At 45.9% G+C, this 25,504-nt stretch overlaps 1 protein-coding gene across 7 annotated transcripts; it reads right to left on the bottom strand.

Moving 5' to 3' along the window:
• Positions 1-5,522: 5,522 nt before the first annotated feature.
• Positions 5,523-24,847, bottom strand: LOC102380031 (gastrula zinc finger protein XlCGF7.1-like). Of its 7 annotated transcripts, none has more exons than XM_014522311.2 (5): positions 21,230-21,313; positions 19,610-19,709; positions 17,557-18,219; positions 14,688-14,768; positions 5,523-5,985 (listed from the first exon to the last, which is right to left on the bottom strand). In XM_014522311.2, the coding sequence occupies exons 1-5, from the start codon at positions 21,266-21,268 to the stop codon at positions 5,975-5,977; spliced, it is 894 nt and encodes a 297-aa protein (XP_014377797.1). In that variant the 5' UTR covers positions 21,269-21,313; the 3' UTR covers positions 5,523-5,974. The 7 variants fall into 7 exon arrangements, with proteins under 7 accessions (XP_014377797.1, XP_014377793.1, XP_025065979.1 ...); XM_014522307.1 differs by lacking the exons at positions 5,523-5,985; positions 21,230-21,313 and adding exons at positions 13,123-14,602; positions 24,771-24,847; XM_025210194.1 differs by lacking the exon at positions 5,523-5,985 and adding an exon at positions 13,123-14,602 and having other exon boundaries at positions 17,557-18,216; positions 21,230-21,385.
• Positions 24,848-25,504: the final 657 nt, after the last annotated feature.

Raw genomic sequence — 25,504 nt, 5'->3', positions numbered from 1 at the left:
CCACATGCTGTGGGGGGGGGGGGGGGGGGGGAAGAGGGGTTGCACCCCCTACACACTGCCAATGAGTTTACTGCTGATCTGCTTTTCTCTCCTAGTGCTGCCTCTTCCCCATCTCTCTCTCTTCCCCTCCCTTGTATTTTATGTTCTAATTTCTTTTTCCTTTAACTCTGCTTTCTGCATGTCCTTCCACAGCATCTGATGAAGTGAACTTGGGTTCACAAAAGCTTGTGCTCTCTCTCTCTATATATATACATCTTATTTAGTCTATAAATGTGCATATTTACCCTGCTTTCTGGCTGGCTTCAGACTTACAGGGTTAGTTTTCTCAGCTAATCTCCCTGTACTCCACAGATACTCCATAGATAATGAATGAATCTTTTCCAAAATTATGTTTATCTAATTCAGCTATTTCAACAGCTATTCTATTAATTCAGCTATTCAACTATTATCACTTGCTCCACAGACTTACTGTCCTCTTTCTCTTAAGTGAACATTTTCATTTAGTAGCTATGATATATTTCATTAAACCTAGTGAGTAGTTGGAAAAAGGTTCTTAGCAAGCTCTCGGGTGTAGTCAGTCTTCTTCAGACATAGGGAGTCTCCAAAACCCGAAATCTCTGGGTTTATGTCGAGAATCATGTTTGCATGCATAAGAGTGCTAATATCATTGAAGGGTTTTACAGGCATCCTTAGCCATGGCACCCTGGTTGAGAATCGCTGTGCAGAAAGACATAGTTAGCTGTATTAGTCTGAAGTCAAGTGGAAGGCAGAGTAGGGTTGCACCTTAGACTAACCAAACTATATATATGTATAGATAGCTAGCTAGCAGGAGTTTTTGTGAGCTGAAGCTCACTTCATGAGGTGTCAGTATCCAACAAAGTGAGCTTCAGCTCACAAAAGTTTCTGCTGTGTGCTCATGCATATGTGCACACACACCCCTAAATGATTCCAATGGTGCTGCAACCTCGATCAAATGACAACCTGTTTTGAGATAAAGCATCTACCTGTTTTGAGATAAAGCATCTTGCCCTTGAAACAAAGAGAGAGCAGAGGAAGGAAAAGAAAAGGAATCCCAGCCTGTAGCCTAATGTCCCCTGTAGAAAGACACACAAGCTTTTGAAGCTAGATCTGTAGCTTAAGGATTGGGCTCAAATCACCTCCACATGCATTAATGAGCTGATGGAGACTGCAGAGGATACACACATGTACATACTTCAGTTAGTCTACAGGTGCACATCTACCTTGCCTTCCACGACAATCGTGGACCCAGCACAACTCACAAGGTGAACTCAGAGACTCCAAACAGAGGAACCCTTCACTTGGAAGCCCTTGCCACCCTGGGCCATCCCCAGTTCTCTCCAGAAGACCTGCCCTAGCATCCTTCTACAGTCAAAAGCCCATCACGAGACAAGAGCGGGCATTTCCCGCAATGGGCCGCAGGGGAGCACAGTTTGCCCACATCTCTGCCTCTCCCTCTCTTATCCATACAGGTCCCTTCCAGTGGGCATGTGGGTGTAGCTCATCTCGGGCCCGATTCCGCCATGGGGCCCAGAAGTGCCTGCATAGCTCTACTGACCCGAGGGCTCGCACGTGGCAGAAGCAGGGCCAGGCCTACGGACATGCTCTTGCTGCTCAGCTGCCACGTGTGGCGGCAGCCTGGCAGAGGGGAGTGGCTGAGGTCCAAGACCAGGTGGAAGCCCCTGGGACGCTCCCGGCTGGGCCTGCCAGCCTACCTGCCTGCATGCTCCACTTCACACATTGCCTCTTCACTTAGAATCAGACTCCTCAACATGGCTGTTTGCCCCAAAACAGTGCAGACCTATTCCTTCCCTCTGCAGAGCATCAAGTAGCCAGGGTATATCAGTGGGCATGTCTACAAGAGAAATTAATTTGATGCAATAAACTCTGGCACAGTTTGCACTGGAGTTTATTGTTCTTAGGCACAGTGTTTACATATGCATTCGGGATCACAGTACACTGAGCTGTGGCAGAGCAGCCCCAGCTGGCAGGATACCAGGGGCCAGCCTGCCAACCCAGGGCTGCTCTGAAACATCTCAACATGCTACAGAGGTACCAGCTGAAGCATGAGGGTGCTACAGCGAGGGGCCCCACACTGAGGCACTGTCATGCCCTGCCAGCCCCAGTCAGCATCTACATGTGCATTGAGGCAAAGTCAATAACTCTGCCATAGGATAGTATTTGTGTTGGAAAGTACTATCCCATGGCAGAGATAATTAGTTTACTCTGGCCTAATAGCACCACACATGTAGTTGCTGACACTTAACTGCAGAGCTAATTAGCTCTGCAGTAAAAGTCTCATGCAGATGTGCCCAGTATATGTCATTTAGAGCTAGCTACACATTCTTGAATCATTAGGAACAGTTTCTAAGAGCTTCCTGCTTAGTGTCCATATATGAAAGGTTTAAGAATTAAAAATCAAGGGCGCTCCCATAAAAATGTATTCTTATTAAGACAGTTAAAGGTAAAAGCACGTGTCAGTAAATTAAGGGTGTAAAACAGTACTGAGATGTGGTAATTAAAAACCTTGGATATTCAGAGTTAAAGTTACACTTAATAGAAAGCCAAGCACACTGAGGCATGGAAATGTTTGGGTGCCTTTACCATGCCTCTGCTATGTAGCAACACCTGGAGAAGGAAACTCTAGGGGGGAAAATGCCTTTAAAAAGCCATTTAATTAAATCTAGCACAATAAACACGAAATTGCTGGTTAATCTAATCCTTTGCTTCCTTTGTCCAATACCACAGAAAACAATTCATTTCAGGTGAACTGTAATGTGTCAGGCCACCTGCCTTACAGATCTGCAGTCCTCCACCTCCACTTGTCTCACTCCTCCTGAATAGGAAATTCTCAATTTTCCCTCATCGAAGCGTTACACCTTAACATAGTTTTGTGTGTAGGACATGGTGTCAGAACTGACTGTGAGACTGAAAAAGGTCAACATCAGAACAAAAAAAGCCCCAAACCACAGTTTTTTCCTCATAAATAAAACCGTGTAATAATTTGTTTGTAAACATCAAGTGATGTTCCTTAAGCAAAATACGCCCTCTGGCAACCCCTACAGCTGCTTTCTAAGAGCTACACATTCATATTTTGTAGAACATCATAAAATCTGCATTTGCAGGCTACGCTTAAATAAAGTATCCTTGTGCTTATGGGTTGTTATGAAACACGAGCTACAAAACACTTTTCACACGACCTACATGCCTGTTGTAAAAAGCATAAAGGAAAAAAGTTCTTCATAATGCTGATATTTAGGAACATTAAGTCTCCATAACTTCCAGAACACTTTGGCATCGCTGCGTACTGAATACAACGCACAACAAAACCATTTGTGCCTGCTGACACCTGCCAATGACAAAACATGAGGTAACTCACCCCATATACCAAATGCTCTCATGGAAACTATGTAGGGGAAGCTCAACAATTGCTGTAATCCCGAATGAATTTTCACAGAAAAATAATAAAGAAAAAAACATCCCAAGATAGTGAGACAACCCCTTTCACTTTTCCCTATCCCACCTCTAACCTCACTGTTCTTGTCCTCAGAGGAAGTCCACATACACAATGATTTCAGAAGACCTTCAGAGGCTGTGGAATCTCCTTCCCTGAAAGTTTTTAAGAGCAGTTCAGACAAACTTTTGCCTAGGATGGTTTAGACAGAGCTGATCATGGTTGAGCAAGGGGTTGGACCAAGTAACCTCCTGAGAGCCCTCCCAGCCCTAGTTATCTAAGATTTTAAAGATGGTACTGGAACAAAATCTGTAACTTTATAGGATGCCAAAAACCATGGATCCAACACAGGCAATGACTGTATGGGCTAAGTATCATGTATCCATTCCCTCTGCTAATTTCTGTGCCGCAGAGACAGTAGCAGCCCTCTTCCCTTACAAAAATTATCTGATTTTTTACAGATCTGATGCAGGACACCTGATGCCCAAAAGCTTGTCCAACTGCTCTCCCAGCTATATAGTTTGTTTAGTAACACAAAAAAGGCCTTGTTTCTCCATATTTTCCACTATTCAGCCTCTCTCAAGTGCTTGTTGCTGGGCCTATGGTAATTTCTGCTCACTTTACTCTGCGCACTGCCAGCTTTTTTTTTTTTTTTTTTTTTTACAGAAGGCAGAATAGAGTTGAACTTTCATTCCCTTTATGGGATGAAACAAAGGGGATTCTTCTTGCTGGCTGTATCTGCTTCTTTTGCAGACATCAGGATGGGCGTTTTGGGCCCAAAAGCTTGTCCCAACGTCCCTCCCAACTACGCAGCTTGAATAGCAAGAGGCGTTACTAGCAAATGCCTAGCTTTATCAAAGCTTTTCATTCCATCCAGGAAGAGCACACACCAACTGCTGAAACTTCCTTAGCCTGACAAAGGGTTTTTGAACCCGAAAGCTTGCTTAATAACTATTCTCCAACTATTTGGGTTGGTCTAATAAAAGATATCAAATTCACCAAGGAACCTTGTCTGCCTAGCTTTATCAAATGCATCAGAATGAACATAGGCAGACAAGGTTCACACACTGAAAATCTACCAAAGAAAAAATTGCCAGTTACCTGTGGGCGCACACTTCTGACAAGAAAACCACTCTCTCTCCAAACTCTCCGTTCTAATCCTCCAGGGGAATTTATAAAACACCTTTTGTAGGATGAGTCTACGAACTTCACTTCATCAATCTACTGGATACCAAAACCCATGCACTAAATACAGACACTGGATTTATGGCACGTTATAACCTGCCTGCCATCTGATAACCCCAGGTAACCTCTCCACATTTTACCAGCTACATTTATCACCAGGTCAACTTTCCCCTCTCCCCACAACATACTTGTCTTGCGCCTATTGTCTCCCATCGCCTCTGACCTTCCCTGCCAGGCATTTGCATTCTCACAGACCTGCATTTGGCACACTGATTCACCGTCTATCCCACCCAGGAGCGCGCACAACCACCAGCACACCCTGAAGGAGGGTGCTTGTGCCCAAGAGCTTGCAAAGCGCAATTTTCCCAACTATTCAGTATGTTGATATCTAATAAAAGATACCAAATTTACCCAAGGAGCCTTGCCCCCTACAGAAAGGATGCCGATACATTGAAGAGGGCAGCGGAAACGGTGAAGGGGCTGGGGCACATGACTTATGGGGAAAGACTGAGGGAACTGGGCGCATTTAGTTTAGCGAAGAGAAGACTGAGAGGGGATAAGGACACAAAAGCAGACGACCTCTGAGGCGCTCCCGCCCCCACGTGGCTCCAAGATCTGCTACCCCGACCAGGCTTTACGTTCAGACAGCTGGGAGCGCGCCACTGGGCAGCGAAAGGGTTAAAACCATAGAGTTCTGCTTTTCTCCGCCCCCTAGCCGTCCTCCCCACTTACCAGAGCGGGCCCGGAAGTACCTCACCAAGAGGGAGGCTAATGCGGGCGGAACTCCTGGTCCGTTCTATGGTGCTTGCAGGGGGAGAGCTGAGGAGGGGGCGGGGCTACGGCCCCCCCACCCCCCTCGCTTGCGCAGGCGCGGGCGGACCGGGGGCTGGGACCCGCGGACCTGCTCCCAGGCCTTTGCAAGCAATCGGCAAAACTAACAAGATGCCAGGACGAAAGCAGGAGGCGGGGGTGGGTCAGAGTCAGCGGGGAGACCCCCCTGCCAACCCTGAGGACTTTGCGATGAGGCGTCTCTCAAAGCAGCCATCCTCAGCCAGAGATGCCTTGGCATGCCCTCGGGGGTAGTGGGCTGCCACGCAGCTGGAGCGTTCTTAGAGGTGCATGCAGGAGTCGCCCAAGAAACCGTAAAGCAGCCGTTCTCAGCCAGAGGCGGCTTGGGGTACTCAGGGGGGTGACAGGGTGTAACGCAGTGGGTACCCTCTTAGGGGTGCACGCAGGAGTTGCTCGAGAAACCCCAGGGTTTCCAAGAGGAGTCCCAAGTGTCAACGGCCACGTGGAGCAAAGAGGAGAATTGCTCTGTTATTTTCCCACTGTCAAAAAATAAACGTAAGAGCTAAGAGCTGGTGTCTTCTGAGGGGGGCCCTGAGTCCCAAGAGAGCTACCTGGAGTCTAGAAAGGTTGTGAGCTGCTGCCCTGCAATCACCTGGGAACTGTCACGGCACGTGGGCACATGACCTAAGAGTTCTGCTTAGAAACCACTTCAGCAATGCATGGGTTGTCTCCCAGCTGCATCTCCCCCAAAGCCCTGAAAGGGGATGGCTGGAGGGGTGCAATGGTGGTAGAGGAGACAAGCAGCACAGGCTAGATCAGGGGTGCCCTTCGCTGATCAGAGAATCCCCCTCCTTTGATAAGTTGGCCCTTGTTTTCTTTTGTTTTCTAGGGCCTGTGACATCAGGCTTCCCTGGGTAAAGGTGCCCTCTGCTTCAGGTTGTTTTAAAGGCAGTGAAGCCAGGCTGCTCTCAGGGCAGGTGGTGACATCCTGCACTGTTAGAAGGCAGAAGGAGCTGGCTGAGAAGTAGGTGTGAACCAGGGGCTCACAAGCTCTGGTGGGGTCCTTGGGGACTGATAGGATCCTGGTGGGACAGGGATCTAGCAAGCAGGGAGGGAAACCATATGCCTATGTGAGAATGAGGAGAGAGGAAAATGGTGGGGTAGAACCACCGAGCACAAACTGCTGACCCCAGCCTCCCCTACCCAACCTGGGGTAACTTGCCACAAGCCAGAGGGCGCATGACACAGGCATTCTCTGGGGACAGCTAGCGGTGGCACAAGGTATGCCATTACTAGCTGTTCCCAGGGAACCAAGCATCCATGCTCATGTGGATGTGGCCTTTGGGTGTAAGAGGAGGAGCAGCAGTTCACTGCAATGTAAATTCTGAGCCTGGTTCTCCTTGTGGGTCAGGCTTAGACTTATAATGGTTCTAAGTGAGATGAAGTCCTGGCTATTAAAAATAAGGCAATGAAGCCAGGTTGTTCACTACTTAAAGCTGCCTGGGGTGAGTCAGGAAAGATGTTGATAGAGCTGAACCTCCTGTGGTCTCTGGGAATGGAAAGTAAAAAACTGTTACTGAAAGTTAGGTGGATGGAAGAGCCTGAGCTTGTCCTGGATGTACCTGCTGGAAGCAAGAGTGGGGGGAATGGACTGAATTCTCCTCCCCTAGACCATAGACTTGCAAAGACTGCTGGGGCCTTTGAATATTCCCCATCCCAGCAATAGTACATTGCATACTAAAGCCATTGACTAAGAATTCCTGACAATCTTACAACATTTGTACCGTTGCAGTTACCACGTGTGGGGTCGGTTCTGTCTTTTCTTTCTATAGCATCACATTGAAATTTTTGTAATCACTTTACATTCTTGCTAGCATAAGCTGCATAACTAACTGCATGTCTTAGATTATGCCAGCATACAACAACTATGTGCCTATGTAGCTGCTATGCACAGAGTTCTGGACTGTCTTCCAACTCTACTGGGCCATGTAATAACTATAATTTTTAACATTTTCCTTTTTCCCAATGGGAAGGAAGCTGTCTTTCGGTGGGACACTGTCAGCTCAGAGCTGCACTGCAGATGCTTCAGGCAGTTTTGCTATCAACAAGCAGGAGGACCCCATGTAACTGACTCTATAAGCTTTCTGGTCAGTGGCTAAAGTGGGTCCCACATGAAGGAGCAGATGATGAAACTGCTGGTTCTGGAGAAAATACAAAGCTAGAACCAGGACTAGGAGCAAGGGCTGACAGCAGAGGAAATTTAGGTCAGAGATAAAGAAAAATGTCCTCTCTGCAAAGGTGGTCAGGGATTGAAACAGGCTACCAAGAGAAGCTGTGGAATCTCCATCCCTAAAAATGTTCAGGAGCAGGTTAGACAGACACTTGGCTGGGATGGTTTAGCCAGGGATGAACCTGCCTCGAGCAGGGGGCTGGATTAGATAACCATGTGAGGTCCCTTCAAGCCCTGCTTTCCTATGATCCTAAGGAAGGTGAAGGGGAAGGAAGGGATTTAAAATGTGGATATATGAAGACACCACCTGCAATGAGCCCACTTTATGTTTTTTTTTAATTTGCTGGATATTTCTTCAAACAGGATTCAGAACCTTCCCAGCTTCTTACTCTCTTGAGATTTCAAATGTCTGATTCCCTGGCAGCTAGTAACACAGAGGAAGGGGTGACAGTGAAACTTAGTCTTTCAGAGAATTGTTATAGCTATCTTGATAAAGGAATGTATTGCTGCCAGGACTTCCCAAGCTGGTCTTGACTGGGGGAGCTGGATGTTGATCCGAGGGAAGCCTATGAGAGTGACAGCAAGAAAAGCTGGATCTTTCTCAAGGAAAAACCATTACTGAGGAGGAAGATTCAGTGAGACTGCTGTCCCATGCAAGTTGCTGTTGAAGCTGACTTCATCTGTTGACTTCTTTGCATTCATGCTGTTTTCTAAGCCTCCATCTCTACCCTGAGCTCCTCCCCTAGCTGTCTCTTACCCTGCCCTATCCTCTCATCTTTTTCCACCTGCTTACCTAAAACAGTCACAAACATGGTCTTGTATCCAGATAGCCCCTTCACCTGAGTCCTTGCCATAGGCCTGAGAGCATTTTTTATGCTATTAGGTATCTGTCACTGCTCAATCTGTGACTGAGGTGTGGAATTTCCCACCCACCAGAGGCTGATCCTGCTACGGTCCCTGGTTGTTTCAGGTGTCATTCTTATTTCTTATGACAAAAAAGGCATCCGTATCTTTATCTTTGTGCACTTTGGCATTTTTGCCAATTCGGGAGCTCTTGGCCATCAGAGATGTTACTGGCGATCACTATGTGGAAGTGGCTCACGTTGATCCCCTTTCAGGTGTCATTCACATTCAGTGATATGGCCGTGTATCTCACCAAGGAGTGAGGCCATTTGGACAAAAGGCAGAAGAAGCAGCTCTACAGGGATGTCGTGCAGGAGAACTATGAGACTGGTCTCACTGGATAAAGATGCATTTTCCCATGTTGCATAAATGCTGTGTGGTGTCCCAGAGCATGACTGGCTGTGGCTCAAGGGTCTCTTAGGTGGTTAGATGATCAGCTGTCATTTCCCCAGTAAGTCTGAGGGAACCTGTCACCTCCACACTGTCCTGAACTACTGTTTGAATAGGCACAGAGAGTCTGTTCTATTTCCCAGCCCCATCATTGTATGTGGCAGCTAACCCGCAGTCAGGTAGCATTGCCCTATTCATCCAGCCTGGGGCTACTGGAGACCAGTCACAGAGATGGTTTTGGTCTCTGTTTACATTAAGAAATGAATATGTAGATTAGCACTGGGACTGCCTTGGGTCCCCCTTTTATGGACATGCTTACATCTCCCATAAAGGGAACCAATTCAACTTTCCCTGCCATTTTTTGCTGTCTCCAAAAGTTTCTACATTAGTCCTCTGAGCTCCTGGGGTATTCCATTTCCCTCCCATCAGCTTCAGTTCATAAATCTAAAAATGCATGCGTCACAAATGCTCCATAACCATCTTAACAATTTTGGTCTTCCTTGCCCCACTTCTTCCAACAGCCTTTCTGATACTCCCAAACCTCATGTGTTCTCCCAGATGGAATGAGCCAAAGAGCCATGCCTCCCAGAGGGCCAGGGCTGCAAGGAATGGTTGATACCAAGAGAGGCCTACATAGGTGAGGAGTGATTTAATGTCACCTCTGGCACCTTTAGTGAGGGTAAAACAGCTGAGATTGCAACAAAGCCATCTGTTATCATAGCAACTTCTGCTTTCACCATGAACAAGATCTTTGCAGGTTGGTGGGGGGAGAATGGTACATGGTCATGGTGTGATGCTTGTGTTTGTGTGACCCATCACAACAGAGGAATCAGTGGGGAGGATTGACCACGTGGATGCATCTCATATTAGGGTTTGAAACAGAGTACGTGGAGAAGCACGGGCATTTTCTGGTCAGTGGGGACTGGTTACTTTCCTGCTGCTTTTTGAGCTCTCTGAGCCGTGTCATGCCCGGCATTCGGTGTGTCTTTTATCATGGTTTCCAAATCATTCTTGTGGACTTTTGGCAGCAGACATCCTATTTCCCACACTATAGATGGAGTCTCCTGGAATTCAGATCAGTGCTATTTCTCTTGAGGGTTTGGAATTGAGCGTTTAGCAAGGACAGTGGTTGTCTCTTAGGTTTCCAGTGGGACAGAAGCCAGGCTGCCCTTAGTCAAAATAATTCCCCCCTCCCCCACATGGTTTGAAAATGGTACAGAGAGAGTGTGGGTGAATGGGGGAAGTAAGGATTGGAGGTTGAAAGGGAGTGATAGAAATACAAGGGGCAGGTGACTACACAGAGCAAGTCCATGAGGGAGAAAGTACAGGAAAGATAGACAGTGGGTAGTGACACTCACCCCTCTGCAGCAAGGTGAGTGTTAAGGTAAATGGGCTCCCCTTTGACAAGTGTCTTGTTTTTAGTATTTGAGTTTTTTCTGGCAAAAGTAACAAACTGTATTTGGGATGAAGGGCTGTTTTTTTAAATGTGAGCAGTCTCATGATGGGGTGGCCTGGCCTGTGCATTTCACACACGTGGGGTAGAGCCAGAGCCCCTACAGCTGAATTATGCCAAAGCACCAGGCCTGCACTGAGTGGTTCCCCTGAGCCTTCAGCACCACTGCGCACGTGCCACCTTGATGTCTTGTGCTGCCTCTGGGCCCAGGGTCAGCAGCTCCTTTGTATTGCTGTTTGACACATCCTGGAGCTGTCCTGAGCTCCCCTATAGACCACTGAGAACGATTCCTGTCCAGAGACTACTTTTTGAAATCACAATGGATAAGTGACTTAAAAAGGCTTGTGTCTGTTCCCTACCCAGACAGACCCACCACTTCCCCTGCCCCCAGCCCCTGTGGCATGGGCCAGGAAGGGTATCTTGTCAGACAGCTCTTTGTCCTTGAGGGAGGACACTGGGATCAGAGTCCAGGGCTATTTGCCAGGAAACCCTGCAGCTAGAGCCTTTATGCCAAGAGACAGATCTAGGCCACAATTGCTGTTCAGCAACCCACGCATTGCAAGGAGGTAGGGGGAGGGTTGTGTGTTGAAGGGATGGAAAATGCCCCATCTGTCTGTTCTGGACACTGTACTGCTGAATTTAAGAGTGTTCTCTCCCTAAGTGTCCCATATACTTCACTTTTCAGTGTGCTGTGTTCGAGCTGGGTATCACTTTCTCTTTTTTTCCTAGTTTTATTTTGTTATCTTATTGTTTCCGCCTTTTTCTGTGCCAGGCACCCCATGGTCACTTCTTTACTGTCCTTCCCCCTTTCCACATCCCAGGCTCTCTTCCTTGTTTCATTCCATCTCTTCCTTTCCCTCTTCCTGTGATTTCCACTGCTCACTCCCCACCCTCTCCTCCAATGCTTACCCGCTCTTCAATTGCACCTTCTGGGGTTCACATAATTAGTCCCCTGCTAGAACAGATCCAAGCTGTCTTCTTTGACACATCAGATCAAGTCAGGCCTCCTGAGACTCCTTCATGTCAGTGGATGCTTAGCATTAGCCTTTCTCTGAGGAAAGGTTTGAGACTTCCTGAATTGCATCCTATGGCTGCTGCTCTGTTTTTCCTTTGTCACCTGTGCCACAGTAATACATGGATTTCCTCTTCCAATCAGCTAATGAAAAGGCACTGAGCTGATGCAAGGAGGAGCCTGCTGCAGAAAGTGCTCAACAGTCTTTATCTGGGGGAGTTGGCAGAAAAAAGCCTTTTGTAGCAAATGACCTACAAGGGGCAGCATAGGTTGTATTGCCAGAAGAGCAATGTGACAAATAGAGAGAGACCCCATACAAAAGCAAAAAGGGTCTTGGGGAGGTTCTCACTCCTGTCAGCCAGGACTGAGAAAAGCAGGAAATGATGTGCCTCTTTTGCCTACAAGGAAAGCTTTGGGGGCCAGAGGGAACTGAAAAGCTGCAAGAGCAGCATCCAGCAGAAGAGGAGATTCCTCAAACCTGGAGCTTGCAGGGGAAGCAGGACCAGGGGTAGTCCTTGGAAGGGAGCCCTTATTACGGCACAGCCTGCAATAGAAGCTTCAGCTGCTCACTGTTCCTGACCCGGCATCAGCAAATACATGTGGGCAAGTCCCATGTCTGCCCCAAGAGCAGGTGCACTTTCCTCTGGGCCTACAATCTCCATGTCCACATGTGTAGCCACAGCACTGCCGGAGTAAATTTGCTCCCCCACAAGGAAAACTAGCTATTCTAATGCAGCATGGCCTGAGTCTCATAGCTACCTCTTGTTCAGTGTTGCAGAGCAAAACGTCATACTTCAAGCAGGAGGAGTAAGAATGCAAGACAATATCCAGGACAGGAGAATCATGCAATTAACAAATTAGACTAGGGGTCTGTTTCCTGCAGGGCTGGGAATTAAGTCAGTCATTCAGAGCTTCAAGGGAGAAGGAGGATAGAAGTAGTGCTAACAAACACTGTTGCAGTCCAACAGAATAGGAATGTCTGTATTTAGTGTGAAGAACTTGCAGTCAGAGTAATGTCAGTAAAAGCTAGCTGTGTTTAGCCACTCTTTTTTTTGTTTGTTTGTTTTTAAAGTTGGCCAGGTGTTTGTTCCTAACAATTTAGATGTCGGTAGGGTATTTGAGTGCGAGCTGTCCCCCCAGCTGGACGGATAATGCATTTGGTACTGAGTGCAGGGCAAAGCTAAAACTCCTTCCTCTCCAGGGAGGGGTTATGACTGACCGCTGTGCCTGAGAGAAACAAAGTTACATTGAACCTGTGTGACAGATTTGGATGTTCAGAGCCTTCCAGTGAGCAAGTGGCACAGATTAAGGATGAAAAGCGATGAGAGGAAAAGCACATGCAGCACAGTACAGCAAAGCATCTAAGCCACAAAGGGCATAAGCACCTCGCCTCACTCTTGGACTACAGAAGAGACATAAGTAGTGTACACAGGACTTCTACTTTTACTTCTAAGCAAAAGCAATGTTTTAATTTTACAACAGGCCTAGTTGTGGAGCAAAGTGCTCCTCCACATGTGGAAAATCCAAATCTGTCACTATAATGTAAACAGGAAGGGCAGGAAGGGGGGGTGTAAAAGTGATGCTTCAACAAGGTGCACATCTCCTAATAAACAACAAGAAACTACGAACTAAATCATGTTTGGCCCATGAGTCTAAGGGAACTGCTTTATGCCTATGATTCTTCACATGGGGGTTTGGTATAATGGGTGCCCTCATGCCTTGCCATTCTTAAGTCTAGTACTGCTGTAGCCTGTGCCAAAGGAAGGATTATCCTATCGCCATTCTGCTTACTCCTTTCTTTCTCAAGACTTGACCTAGCTCATAGCGACTCCCACGGGCACTGAGTCCCAGCTGTGAACGATGGAGCTGAGCTTTCTCTCTCTGCAAGTCTCAGTCATTTTCTTGGGATGTGGACTGGAAGGCTGGGCATCTTTAAGGGTCACAATCCATTCCCCTAATGAATTATGCCGGAAAAGGTTAGCTACCTATTAAAACACCAGACAAGCAACACTTCCTCTCTGCCACTACAGCACATTTAAAGAATAGTGTCTTTAAAGGGGGAAAAAAAAAAAAAGATTAAAACAAAAATTGTGGTTGACCACCACTAAGAGCGCTGTATGAAGTGGCATGGGTTTTTAAACCTCTTCACTGAGAAGTCTCCAAAAACAAACAAAAAGAAATGACTAAATCTAAAGCAATATGAACAAAGCCAACTAGTAGACGTAGAGGGCCATTCTGCTTGCATAATTTAACATCTTGCCAAATTAAAGAAGCCTCAGTAAAGTTTCTCTCATGTAAGGACATCCTGCTCAACTGCATGCCCATTCAGATCATCTTGCTTAGATGCATTTAAGCAGCCCTCACGCAAGTCCCTCTAATTCATCCTCAACGATTGTGTCCTTGCTTTCAGCTTGCTACTAAGGGCATATCTGCAAGGTATGCTGTGGTTAAAATTTCATGCGCATCTCAGTAAGGGCCAGTTACCAAACGCTTCATACAGCACCAGAGAGAGGGTACTCTCCCTGTATCTGCTCCAGAATGAAGAACACATTTGGGTCACATGAAACACGTCTATATCTATATCTCCCTCTCTCTCTCTCTCTCTCTCAAACCACTTACTACAAGGGGCAGACAGGATGGATTATACCTCCCCTACTACAAGCTTGCTAAGTACATCTTGGTAAAGAGTGTTCCAGACTCACAGTCAGGGTCACTACTACAGCACTTGGAGAGAGACCATGATTGTGACTTCCTGTGGGCAAGCCTAGCCCTTCCTATTGAAGAGTAAATCAATACAAAAAAGCACCCACATGAAGTTGCAGTTGATATACTGGCAGTACAAGGAGTGCTAAGCAGCTGGACGAGTAAGAGAGAATTGGGAGAGTGGGGGCAGGACAGGGGTGAACACTTCAGAAGTGGATGACTGGGATGAAAGAGGCCGGGCACTTCTGGGGAGAAGACTGCTGGGATTAAGTAGCTGGGGACAAGACAGAGAGGCCATTGCAGCTGCCTGCTGTCCCAGCAGGAGCCCCAAGCTGTATACATTTGAGTTAATGAGATCGTTGCCTGGGAGGAGGATGCTCAGCTGCTTCTGAATCTCTTGCAGAACTTGTAACTGACTCTGCTGATTCAGGAGAAGCATATCCACATTCTCCCTCATTCTCCTCACTGTACAAAGAAGATACGACATTAGTTTCTAGTTTCAAATGCATGCACACAATGCCTGGCATTTCTGAAGTCTGCTCATACTTACATTCCTCAAGGAGCAATTTTGACTGGTCCAGGGCAACCTTCTCTGCACCACCGCTTGGTTTCTTCTCCTGAAATGCTAGTTCTACAGAAAGAAAATAGCATAATAGAGGTTTCTAAACAGCACCTTCACATCCAACAGAAATTGTGCGCTAAGTGTCAGGCAAACCTACGAGCTGAACAGTCAATATTGGAAAGGAAGAGGGTTTGCATTTGAGTGTCCAGTTCTCTACTGCCTTCCACCAGACCAACATGGCACTGTTTTATACTGATAAAGTTGACCAGGCACATACCACGTGAGGTAGCTGAATCTCATTCCCACTCCCTTTATTTAAGGTTACCAGCAATCACTATGATCTACATTAATTGCATTAGAGCAAAAGAGATTCATTCATGGCATAAAAAGCTTTTCCCACCATATCATTATATTTAAAATTTTCCTCCTTATATAATTTTCTGCTTCAGCTGCTGCAGTTCAGAAAGAAGTCTCCTTTCTACACCCACCTACATCCTCCTTTGAGTTAAACAAAGACATCGTCAAATTTAGTAATTTTTTTTTTGGTGGGGGGTGGGGAATAAGTGTTAGTGGGGAAGGTGATAATTCTTGAACTATGTTTCTGATTCACTTCAAATGTGGTGAAGACAAACATGTATCCTAGGTGAATCTACAAACTGAAGTCAGTATGTGCATCTTTTGGTGCATTATACAGGGCAGCACACTGCATTTTACAGTGGAGGTTCAATACCTGCTACTTAATATGTAAGATCCACCTATTAAGTAGGACCAGTGTTGCATTCATGCTATATTCCTTTGGCATCTCTGTATCTTGCCATTGCAGAAAGACAGCATAGCTCCACTTATTATCTGTTTAAAAAAGCTCATGAAGTATTGCTTTAGGGTTTTTTAACTTTATCAATATTGGGAATGGGAAGTCTAGTATGGTCTTCACAGTTCACCTTGGGAAGGCTAGCAAGCTAACTCAGTTAGCCTGTCAATCCCCAATCCACAGATAAGCAGTGTGAAAGTTTTTGGGTTTTTTTTAAAAGGCCTTTTCTCACAAGTTTGTTAAAAATGATGTTGTGATACTGCCTGAACCCTATTCTAGTCATCTATTATAAACAATATATTGCTTTTTAAATAGATTGACCCAGCAAGTTTTATTTATACAGTGCAAGTTGGCTAACTAGTCAGTAGGTTAATTTATCACTATGGGTTTATTAGTCCGTGCATTGAATCCCTGCCAGAATCCTATCGATTTGAACACAAAACATTCTGGCTAATTCATCATTTGTTAAAGCGTAATTGTGTAATTTCCAAATGTACATACATACTAAATCACAATGGAATTTCCTCCTGCTAATTGGTCAGCACTGACCTATGCCCTCTCTAGTAACTTGCAGAATCATCTGGTATTTTGGCACTGAGTACATTGAGGAGTGCAAAGCAAAAAATCTTCATCTGATTATGATGGAATAACATTTAAATACTACATAGTGAGCACTCTAGGTTTGTACAGTAAGAAATTAGACATGTGAAAGTCTGTATGACTACAGTTCTCACAGAGTGAGCCACTGTATGTATAATTTGCACTCCAAAAATTTGCATGATATATTTTTTCCATCAAAAATCATTCTTTACTCTTGTCTCAATATGGCGTGCAAAGATGTGGCATACATCTCATAACAAAAAAAAGCTGAAAATAACTAGCTACTGATGATTAGTCACTCTGGGATAATTAGTCATAATTACCAAACCCCCTGGAGTGACAAATTACCCAGATTTTATTGTATAAAAATATGCAAGATTATAAAGATGTGTACAGAAAACTGCCCTGAAGTAATAGCCTGCTTTAGTATGCCGAGTATAAGAGCCAAGGATAGTTCTACTCCACATACATTACAAAAGATCTCTCTGGAAAGCAAGCTAGTTTTTCTAGTCCTTCCACTGGAAGTGTAGGTGGGTTTAAGTCTTTTGTTATATTGCTTACTGAATGTTTGAGCCTCCTTAGGTAAAAAAGAAAAAGGCTTTGACACTAAAGCTGTTCTTCTAGCATTAAGAGCTTTTTCTTAAGAGACTGATAGAAGCACTGCTATATTACACTGCTCAAAAATAAAGTGGGGGTGGTGAGAAGTGGAAATGGTCAGAGACACATGAACTTGCGCACTTTGCTCTCTGCAAATCTGTGCAGGTGTGTACCTGGTGCATTTCATGGCTACCCCTGACACCTGCCCCTTCTGTCAGTAGAGAGGAGACGGTGGCACACAATGCCTCAAGTGCACCAGGTAGCAGCCTCTTCACTGCCTACTCAAGAACCTCTTATATTGGTTCTGGCTGCACTACTCCTGGCACCTTTTCTTTTCTGCACTCCCCATCTGTGGCCCCACCAAGTCCTGGGACCTCCTGGCCAACCTCCTCCTGGCATTTGCAAAGCTGGCCATATATCTGACCAGAAGGAGGCTCTGGCCAGGAGGATCTCTGGTGACTGTGGGGCCATCTTCATGTCCCTCATCCATTCACATCTCCAGGCAGTTTCACTCTGTGGTGTCCACTGTGCTGTGTCCCTGGACTTGTTTGAGGACCAGCGGGCGTTGGCCAAGCATGCTCTTCTCAGTGCCCCCACCCTGCTTGGAGCACTCATTAACCTTTAACCCATTCCCTTCCCTATTTTCACTTTAGTTACCTGAAGTATCCAATAGTTATACACTTAGCTCCTTCTAAACAACAGATGAGGCCACCTGTTTCTTTGTGGGCTGAGCCCCACAGATCCCCACATGTAACAAATAGGCCTGTGGGTCTGTGTGGCATTTAGAATTGAACCAATGGAATTTCCTTCCCCCCCCCCCCCCACGCATTTGCCCTGAGCACGAGTTACCTGTGGTATGTTCACGGGGGCTGTCTTTTGCATGGACTTTCTGATGCTTAATAAAGTTGGAGCTCAGACGGAAGCTTTTGGTGCATTTGGTGCACTGGAAAAGTTTCCCTTCTACATGGACCCTCTGGTGCTGGATGAGGGCCGCGCTGGTGGCAAAGCTCTTGGTGCACGTGACACAAGTGTAAGGTTTCTTTTTCAGGTGGGTTTTTCGGTGCGCAATGAGGTTTGAGCTGCAGCCGAAGCTCTTCTCACACTCTTTGCATTGATATGGCCTCTCCCCAGTGTGGATTCTCTCATGAACCATGAGGTTTGCCTTCCTGTTGAAGCTCTTCTCACACTTGGTGCATTCGAAGGGTTTGGCCCCTGTGTGGATCTGTAGGTGGGTAGAGAGGGCAGAGTGCCCCTTGAAACCCTTCCCACAGTCTATACACTTATAGGGCTTCTCCTCTGCTTGGGGTCTCTCTGGATTAGCAATAGTTGTTAGTTTCTTGGAGCCTCTTGCTTGGGGAGTAGATTTAACACCTCTGTTCCTCGGTTGTCTTTCTGGCCTGGTTTTGCTCCTGTCAGGACTCAGCACTACACATGGCTCAGACAACCCGTTTTGCTCAGGACCTTCCTGGCTTAATTTCTCCTCCTCATTTTCACTTGTATTAATGTCACCTACTGGAATAAAAAGGGTCCATATTTCGCTCCCCCTCCCACCTCCACACATGACACCTAACACATTCACAGTTTGCAAGACTTCCAACTTGGCATCAAATGCAAGTGAAAGTGGGGACAGAGGATGAGAGAACAGATGGAAAGAAGAGATAAGAAGGAAAGGGGCAGAGGGAGGGGTAAAACAGATGCATCGCTTCTCATAAAGAGGTGAGCCCAGGAACACACTTTGGAAATACAGCCCAGAAAGCAGGAAAGGAAAGGAAAGGAAAGGAAAAGAATGGTGCTCATGTTAGCTACTTATTCATGTTCTCTCAGCACACAAACCCTCTACCATCTTGATCATTTCAGAGATTCCCTGCAATTTAACTCCCTCTGCATCCCCAGGGACCTGAGCTTCTCTCCAATATACAGTATGTTCATGAGAAAACTGTACAAGGTGAGAAAAACAGGAAGATTTTGGTTCTGTTTCCAGCACACAATGCATTAGTGCAGAGCTGGCTGGAGTTCCATAGAAAGGGGACTGAAAGCACCACAGCTATGATGGAGCAGAAAAATGGGAACTAAACTTAGGGTCGTACAAGCCAGGTAGTCTCTTCCCTTGCTCCCTCCTGCCCCAAACTGAGCATAGTGGCTGACAGAGGTAGGGGTCACCTGTCTGCAGCCTTCCCCACCTGCCCTGCTCTCCTCCAGACCCTTGACAGTGAAGCAAGAAGTGGGGAAATGCCAGTCTCCCAAATTCTCTGAGAAGGAAAGAGAGCACAGGATGGAAATCCTTGGGCAATGGCTGCACGGGGGACTAGACTCAGTTACCCTTCTGGGTAACTGAGTCTAGTCCCCCGTGCAGCCATTGCCCAAGGGTTTCACCAAAGCCACCCCTTTGCACCCTTACACACACACACACACACACACACACACACACACACAGAGCTACATGGCACCATAGCCTTCACACTAAGAGCACCCTGCAATATTCCATATGGAAAAGCAGGGGAGGTGTGGGCACTGCCAATGTCCTGCCACTGCAGAGAAGCAATAAATTTGTATATGCTCCCAAGATCCTAGAAGGACTGTGCCTCACAGTCCAAAGCAAGGCCACCATTTCTCCCTCCCCAACCTCACCCTAAAGATGCTCCAGCTGAGCAGGCCCCCATTAACTTTTTCAACTTCTTTCCAACTGTAGACAAAGGGAAACAAAAGGGGGCAGGGCAGGGACATCCAAACATTTCTTATTTTTGAATAGGTGCTAGAACCCCAGATGAGAAGAAAGCACATAACCCCAGCCCAGCTCTAACAAACCAGATAGAGAACAGGAGAAAGGAGACAGACTTAAGGGAGCTTTTCACAGCCAGCTAGAATTCCAGCCTTTTACCCTCACTTACTGTCAGTGACTTACCTGACAACAGCTGTTCCTCACTTATGCAGGGACTTCCCGGGATGATGCTTTGTCTGGAGTCTTGGAGATCAGGGAACATCAAGTCTTCCCCTGGGTCCATCTGAAAAGAGAGAACAAATCTGCAGTCTGAACCCCGTGCTCTGCAGTGAGGAAAGAGAAGATACAGGTGCAGTGCATTCTCCTAACTGCACAAGGTTGGGTCCCACAACAAGGTCCAGCTTAACAAGCAATTAGCACTTGGGTGTGGAGCTCAGGGTCTGGCAGAGTCTGAGTTTGTTGAGGTTATAAACAGCAGTTTGCCACGGCGCTAGCTAATCCAGCACCATGACCTAATGCCAGACTCCCTTCTAAAGCAGTCATAGAATCACAGAAAATGAGGACTGGAAGGGACCTCAGGAGGTTATATCTAGTCCAGCCCCCTGCTCAAAGCAGAACCACCCCCAACTATATCATCCTACCCAAGGCTTTGTCTAGCCCAGTCTTAAAAAACATCCAAGGATGGAGATTCTACAACCTCTCTGGGTAGCCTGTGCCAGTACTTTACTACCCTCCTAGTGAGAAAGTTGTTTCCTAATATCTAAACTAAACTTCCCTTGCTACAACTTAAGACCACTGCTTAATGTTCTGTTATCTGCTACCTGCGGAGAACAGTAAAGCTTCATCCTCTTTGGAACCACCTTTCAGGTAATCCTGGCCAGCAGAAGCAAAAAAAAAAAACAAACCACTCCCCTCCTACCTTAGCCCTCCCAGTATTTTAGTGCTTTCATCTAGCCCCTCAACTTTTCCTGTACCCTCCAGACCCTACATTTCCTCATTCCCTCCTAGTACCTACAGCAAATCTAATCACTCTCAAAAGCATCAGCTTTGCTTGCTACTACTGCCTAACCCACAACTCCTGCTTGCACTTACTAAACCTTCATAAGCCTTTCATTGGAGAAGGAGCTGAGACCCAAGGAGGCAAGGATTGGCTGTCATGGAGGGAATGATCCTGCCCACCCTGCCCCAGGATAAAAGACAGAAACCTTGGGCCAGACTAGAGGTGTGTGGGTTAGATGGATTTTAGCAGAGTTTGGCTACTGCTTTTGAAGACCTACCCAAGCTAGCATAGGTATTGCTGGCAATGCAGTTACAGTGGCATGGAGCTCAGCACAGATTAACAGCTTGACTGTTTACCCAGCTTCCTAGCTAGGCTTTGCAGTTGGTGCTGGGTACTGCTAGCAATATCTAAGTGACCTAGTTAAAAGTCCAAGTTATGGCAGCAGTGCAAATGGATCCTTTCAGCAGGGGCAGCAGAAAGATGTAATCCTGTAGCTTATCAGTGTTGCTGCAGTGCTGCCTCTTACTGGAAGATGACTGGGCCAAACAAGCTCTTCCCCACTGCTACGTCTTCTGTCTGCAGTACCCACCTGACCCTTATCCTGGGAGTCCCTCTCCTGGGGGATTACCTTATTTGCCTTGTGTGTGTGCAGCATTATGTACCAGAGGGTTGAGAGGCTTGTTTGGGGTTTGTAGGTGTTAGTGTAATGGGGGGTGACTGCAAACTGAAGTCTTGGCAGGCCTGAAAGCCACAAAGAGATAATACTTCTCAGAGGCCTGAACTCAGCAAGGTGTGCCCCGTACCTCCACAGCTTCTCCTCCTTCAGGAGATACCGTACACATCCAGACTTGCCACTCTAGCTGCAGGGAGCTCAGTGCACAAATGTTGGCCCCACCAGGGCTTTGTGAGATGGTAGAGAAAGGGAGCTGTGAGGAGAGCTCCATCACTCTCTAGTCCGGGGCTGCTGAGGATGCACAATAGCCCTGTCAGGAAGAGCATGGGGATAGCATCTGGAACTTTAGCTCTGAAACAAAATAAGGTGTGAGGCTAGCTCCCTTTCGTGCACCTGTGCCAGGCAGTGAATTCTCCCAGGATGGCATCTCTGGGCCTATTTTTGCAAAATCACTAATAAACCAACTGCTAAAGAAAGAATGGGAACCATTGCCCCTAACCAGAGACCAGCAGTCCCTCCCCAGACTTAAGGCTGTTCAGGAGCCAAGGTGACCTAACCCACACAGAGCAGCTTTTCCATCAGCAGAAGGGGAAAAGCTGTGAGTATGTGAGACCTAGCCCTTTGTGTAAAGTTTCTCCTGTATCTAATTAGATGCCAATCCTTTATTGTAACCACCTGGCTTCATACCTACCCCTCCCCAGCCTTATCAATCCCAATCACTTAAAAAAACCCAACCTTGCCCCCCCCACCCCCAATTTAGGCCCTCATTAATTAAGAAATTGACTTCAAAAAAGGACTTAATGAAGAATTTAGTGTGGGGAGAGGTCTCTTGTGGTTTCTGAGCTTTTAAGATGGCCTTGGTTATGGTTTTGAATAGGTTTCTTTAATCACAAGGGCAAGAAACTAGAACTAGCTGGAAAATTTCTAACGGAGATCCTGGTGTTTCAGTACTGAGTTCTGTTCTGCATTGAGATAAAATATCTAAAAATGTCAAAAGACAAAATGTTCCAGTATATTCAAATTATAAAACAGAGAAACAACTTTATGGACCCCAAACATTTCAGATGGTTGAAATGAGATGTGTCAGTCCAGAAGCAGCCAGTTTGAATTCACTTTTCTGTGGATCAGTTTACCTGGGCACATCTACACAAGAGGTTTACTGTGCATTAACCTAATAACACTGCACAGTAGCGCAGTGGTTAAAAACCATGCTAATAGCCTAGTGCACAGGGTTATTAGGCTAATGTGCAGTAAGTGTCACAAAATAACCATGCTACTGCACAGTAACTCTAGTTACTTTGCATTTAGTTAGTTCTTTATTAAGCAAGTACTAAACTAAATGCACAGTATCTAAGGGAGGAAGAGGTGTGTTTCCTCACATGACTTTTCACAACATGCTCTCAACAGCCTAAGGGCTGTTGAGAGCTATACAAAAACCCTCTCTGAATCATGCTCTTCTCTCTCCCTAGCCCTGGCCTCAGGGTCTTCCGCTTGGTTGCTGCTGGTGTTGACCATCAAACTCAGGATGGGTGCTTGGGAAAAATGGTGTCTACACAAGGGAGGTTTAAACTGGATATTAGGAATAATTTGCTAATAATGAGGGCAGTCAAGTTCCAGATCAGATTACCAGAATTATGCTCAAAGAAATGTCATCAATGACTCCATGTCTGATTGGGAGGAAGTACCAAGAGGGGTTCACCACAGCTCTCTCCTGGATCTGGTACTGTTTATGATCTTCATTAATGACTTGGAAGATGGGATCGAGTGCACACATTGTAAATCTATAGATAACGTCAAGACAACTTTGGAAAATAAGATTAGAATTAAGATACTCTTGACAAATTGGAAAATTGGTCTGAAACTAATCAGATGAAATTTGAATAAGGACAAATGCAAAATCCTGCCATTCAAACAGAGTAATCACATGCACAAATACAGATGGGGGAACAGCTGGCTGGGCTACAATACTGCAGAAAAGGACCTGGGACTATAGTGAAGAAGATGACAATGAGCCAATAATATCCTGTGGTTTGCCATGCTCTTGTTACATAAGCCAATAATATCCTGTGGTTTGTTAACAGGAATGTCACTTGCAAGTCACAGGAAGTGATTCTTCCACTCTGTTCAGCAATAATGAAGCCTTTCATGTAAAGTACTGTGCCATTATGGGTTGCTGCACTTCAAGAAAGACATAAACTGGAAACTCTAAAGGAGAGCAGTCAAAAAGATAGGTGACATATGAGAAGAACTGGCGTTGCTTAGCATTCAGAAGATTTGATAAGTCTTCAAATACATAAAATACTGTTATATAGATGATAGTGATCAACTTTTCTTTGTGCCCATAGAGGACAGGGCAAGAAGTAATGTGCTTAAATTTCATCAAGGGATATTTAGATTGGGTATTAAGAAGAACTTTCTAAATCTGAGGGTTGTTCAGCACTGGAACAGATTACATAAAGATGTTGTGGTATATCTACCTTCAACAGTTTAAGAACAGGTTAGATAAACCACCCTAGCTGGGGTGGTTTAGACAAAGGGATGATCCTATCCTGAGGTGAAAGGTTCCCTGGGGTCCCTTCTAGATCTAATTTTGTATGATGCTGTTCATGCAGGTGCATTAAGTCACTCCATGTGGACATGCTTGAAGGTGGTATCTGCTGTGCTAACAAGGAACTCCAGGTGCACACCTAAAGAGAGGTCCATGAGTCATTTGAGGCCACACATCCCTCCTCAGCTGCCAGTGATCATGATTGACCAGTCAGGGTTCACTGGATTCATCTCTCATAATCATCCCATGCTGCTACATCTCAGCACTGCCCTCTCCCTCTTGAACCAGGAAAGAGACAATACAGGCTAGTAAGAAGTCTTCAGGATCATCCTGGAAGGACCTTCAGCTCAGCTCCTCTTAGCACCGAATGCTGCAGGGCTTACTGTGGGGTTCCCTCTTGGTGATGGGGATGCTGCTACCCATATCAGGCAACAGGCAATGGCTTCACCCATGTTTCCAAGTGTCTCAGACTCCCTCCTACAAAAGAGGAAGGGAGACCTGTGTTTTTGAAACGGGAATCTAGCTGTATCATCACCCACTAGCGCTCCTTATGCCCAATGGCTTTGAACTGAGTGTGAGTGATCTCTCTCAAACACTTTCCCCAGCAGAGTTGTCCCAATCTGGGCCTGCACTAGCCAAAACCAGAGAGCAGATGACAGCCAGTCCAACTGGGAAATCCAAACTTATTTTAAAAGAAAATCAACTGGGGTTTAAATTCTCGAGCCCTCCTGCCACCACCTACACAGTTAGGGTAAGATTTTATTGCAAAAGCCCTGAGACCAATATGCAGGAAGGAGCATCACTGTATTTAGTTTAAAGGAAAGCAACTGAGATTTAACTTCTAATGCCATTCCTAGCTATGCCAGGTGAGACTGCTTGAGAGGGATAACCCCCCAGTGAGGCATAATATATATTATTCAACCACTTAAAGTCACATGGGACTTTCCAACTGCAACTGGCAGGTTGTAGCATGAAAGTTATTTCTGAATGCAGTCATCTGAATCTGCACCCAGCTCAGAGCTTTCGAAGAGACAGGCCTGCAAACTTGGGCCTCCCCTTCCTTAGTTTAATTACACAGCAGAGACAAATCAAAATGTATGAACTGAGTGGCAAACCACATTACCTCTTTTGCTGGATGGCCAAAATGGCTGTCTTTCCACTTCAGCAGCATTCTGGAGTCACTGGGACCATGCAACTTTCCAACAACTCAGCCGGGAAAGAAAGCAGACCTCATCTTACACAAAGAGGAAGTGCCATTTAAGATGAGCATTCATATAACATTATTTCATTCATGCCCACAGCAGTGTGAAGACAAGATGGAGAAAGTGATTTGTTTTTCCCCTGTAAAGTTGCCTACAGTGGTTCAGTCTTAGCCCTTGCTGTAATACCCAAGTGAAAGCTGAGGCGGGGAACTTGAACATAGCTGGCAATAATGTTGGTCTAGTTCTCAGGAGCTGAAACCAGGATCCCATGGTGATATACTATATACAACCTGAGAATAAAGTGATGTCCTCTGCCCCGAACAGGTTACAATCTGGAAGAGAATTTAGTTAAAAAAACCCAAACATTGTTTCTGGCAGATTACATTAACAAATTCCCTGCAGAGCTGTCAGAATATGGTGTAGACCCTGTCACAGCTACAACATGAGCTCTAGCTTTCAGAAATGATGCATGACAAAAAGATCTGACCACACTTCCAAAGAACCCAAGAAACAAACCTTTGCTGTCCCTGCAGTAAATGCTCACATGCATGGTACCAGAGTTATATACAGCTTGGGCAAGCTGCCTGGATAACTGAGGGTGCAGCAGTGCTCTTTAAAGGAAGAAATGTTTAAACATTTGTACAATACAGTCATT

The sequence above is a fragment of the Alligator sinensis genome, unplaced genomic scaffold (assembly GCF_000455745.1).
Source record: "Alligator sinensis unplaced genomic scaffold, ASM45574v1 scaffold35_1, whole genome shotgun sequence".
Lineage (NCBI taxonomy): Eukaryota > Metazoa > Chordata > Crocodylia > Alligatoridae > Alligator > Alligator sinensis.
This window is presented reverse-complemented; position numbering and strand designations above follow the sequence as displayed.

Excerpts from the sequence above, each read along its gene's own strand:
- LOC102380031 (XM_025210194.1), bottom strand. The coding sequence starts at position 21,370 with ATGGAGCTCTCCTCACAGCTCCCTTTCTCTACCATCTCACAAAGCCCT. Across the intron at positions 19,710-21,229 it reads AAGGAGGAGAAGCTGTGGAG|ATGGACCCAGGGGAAGACTT; the intron begins GTACGGGGCACA and ends CTCTCTTTTCAG. Across the intron at positions 14,603-14,687 it reads AAAATTGCTCCTTGAGGAAT|TGAGGAGAATGAGGGAGAAT; the intron begins GTAAGTATGAGC and ends TTCTTTGTACAG.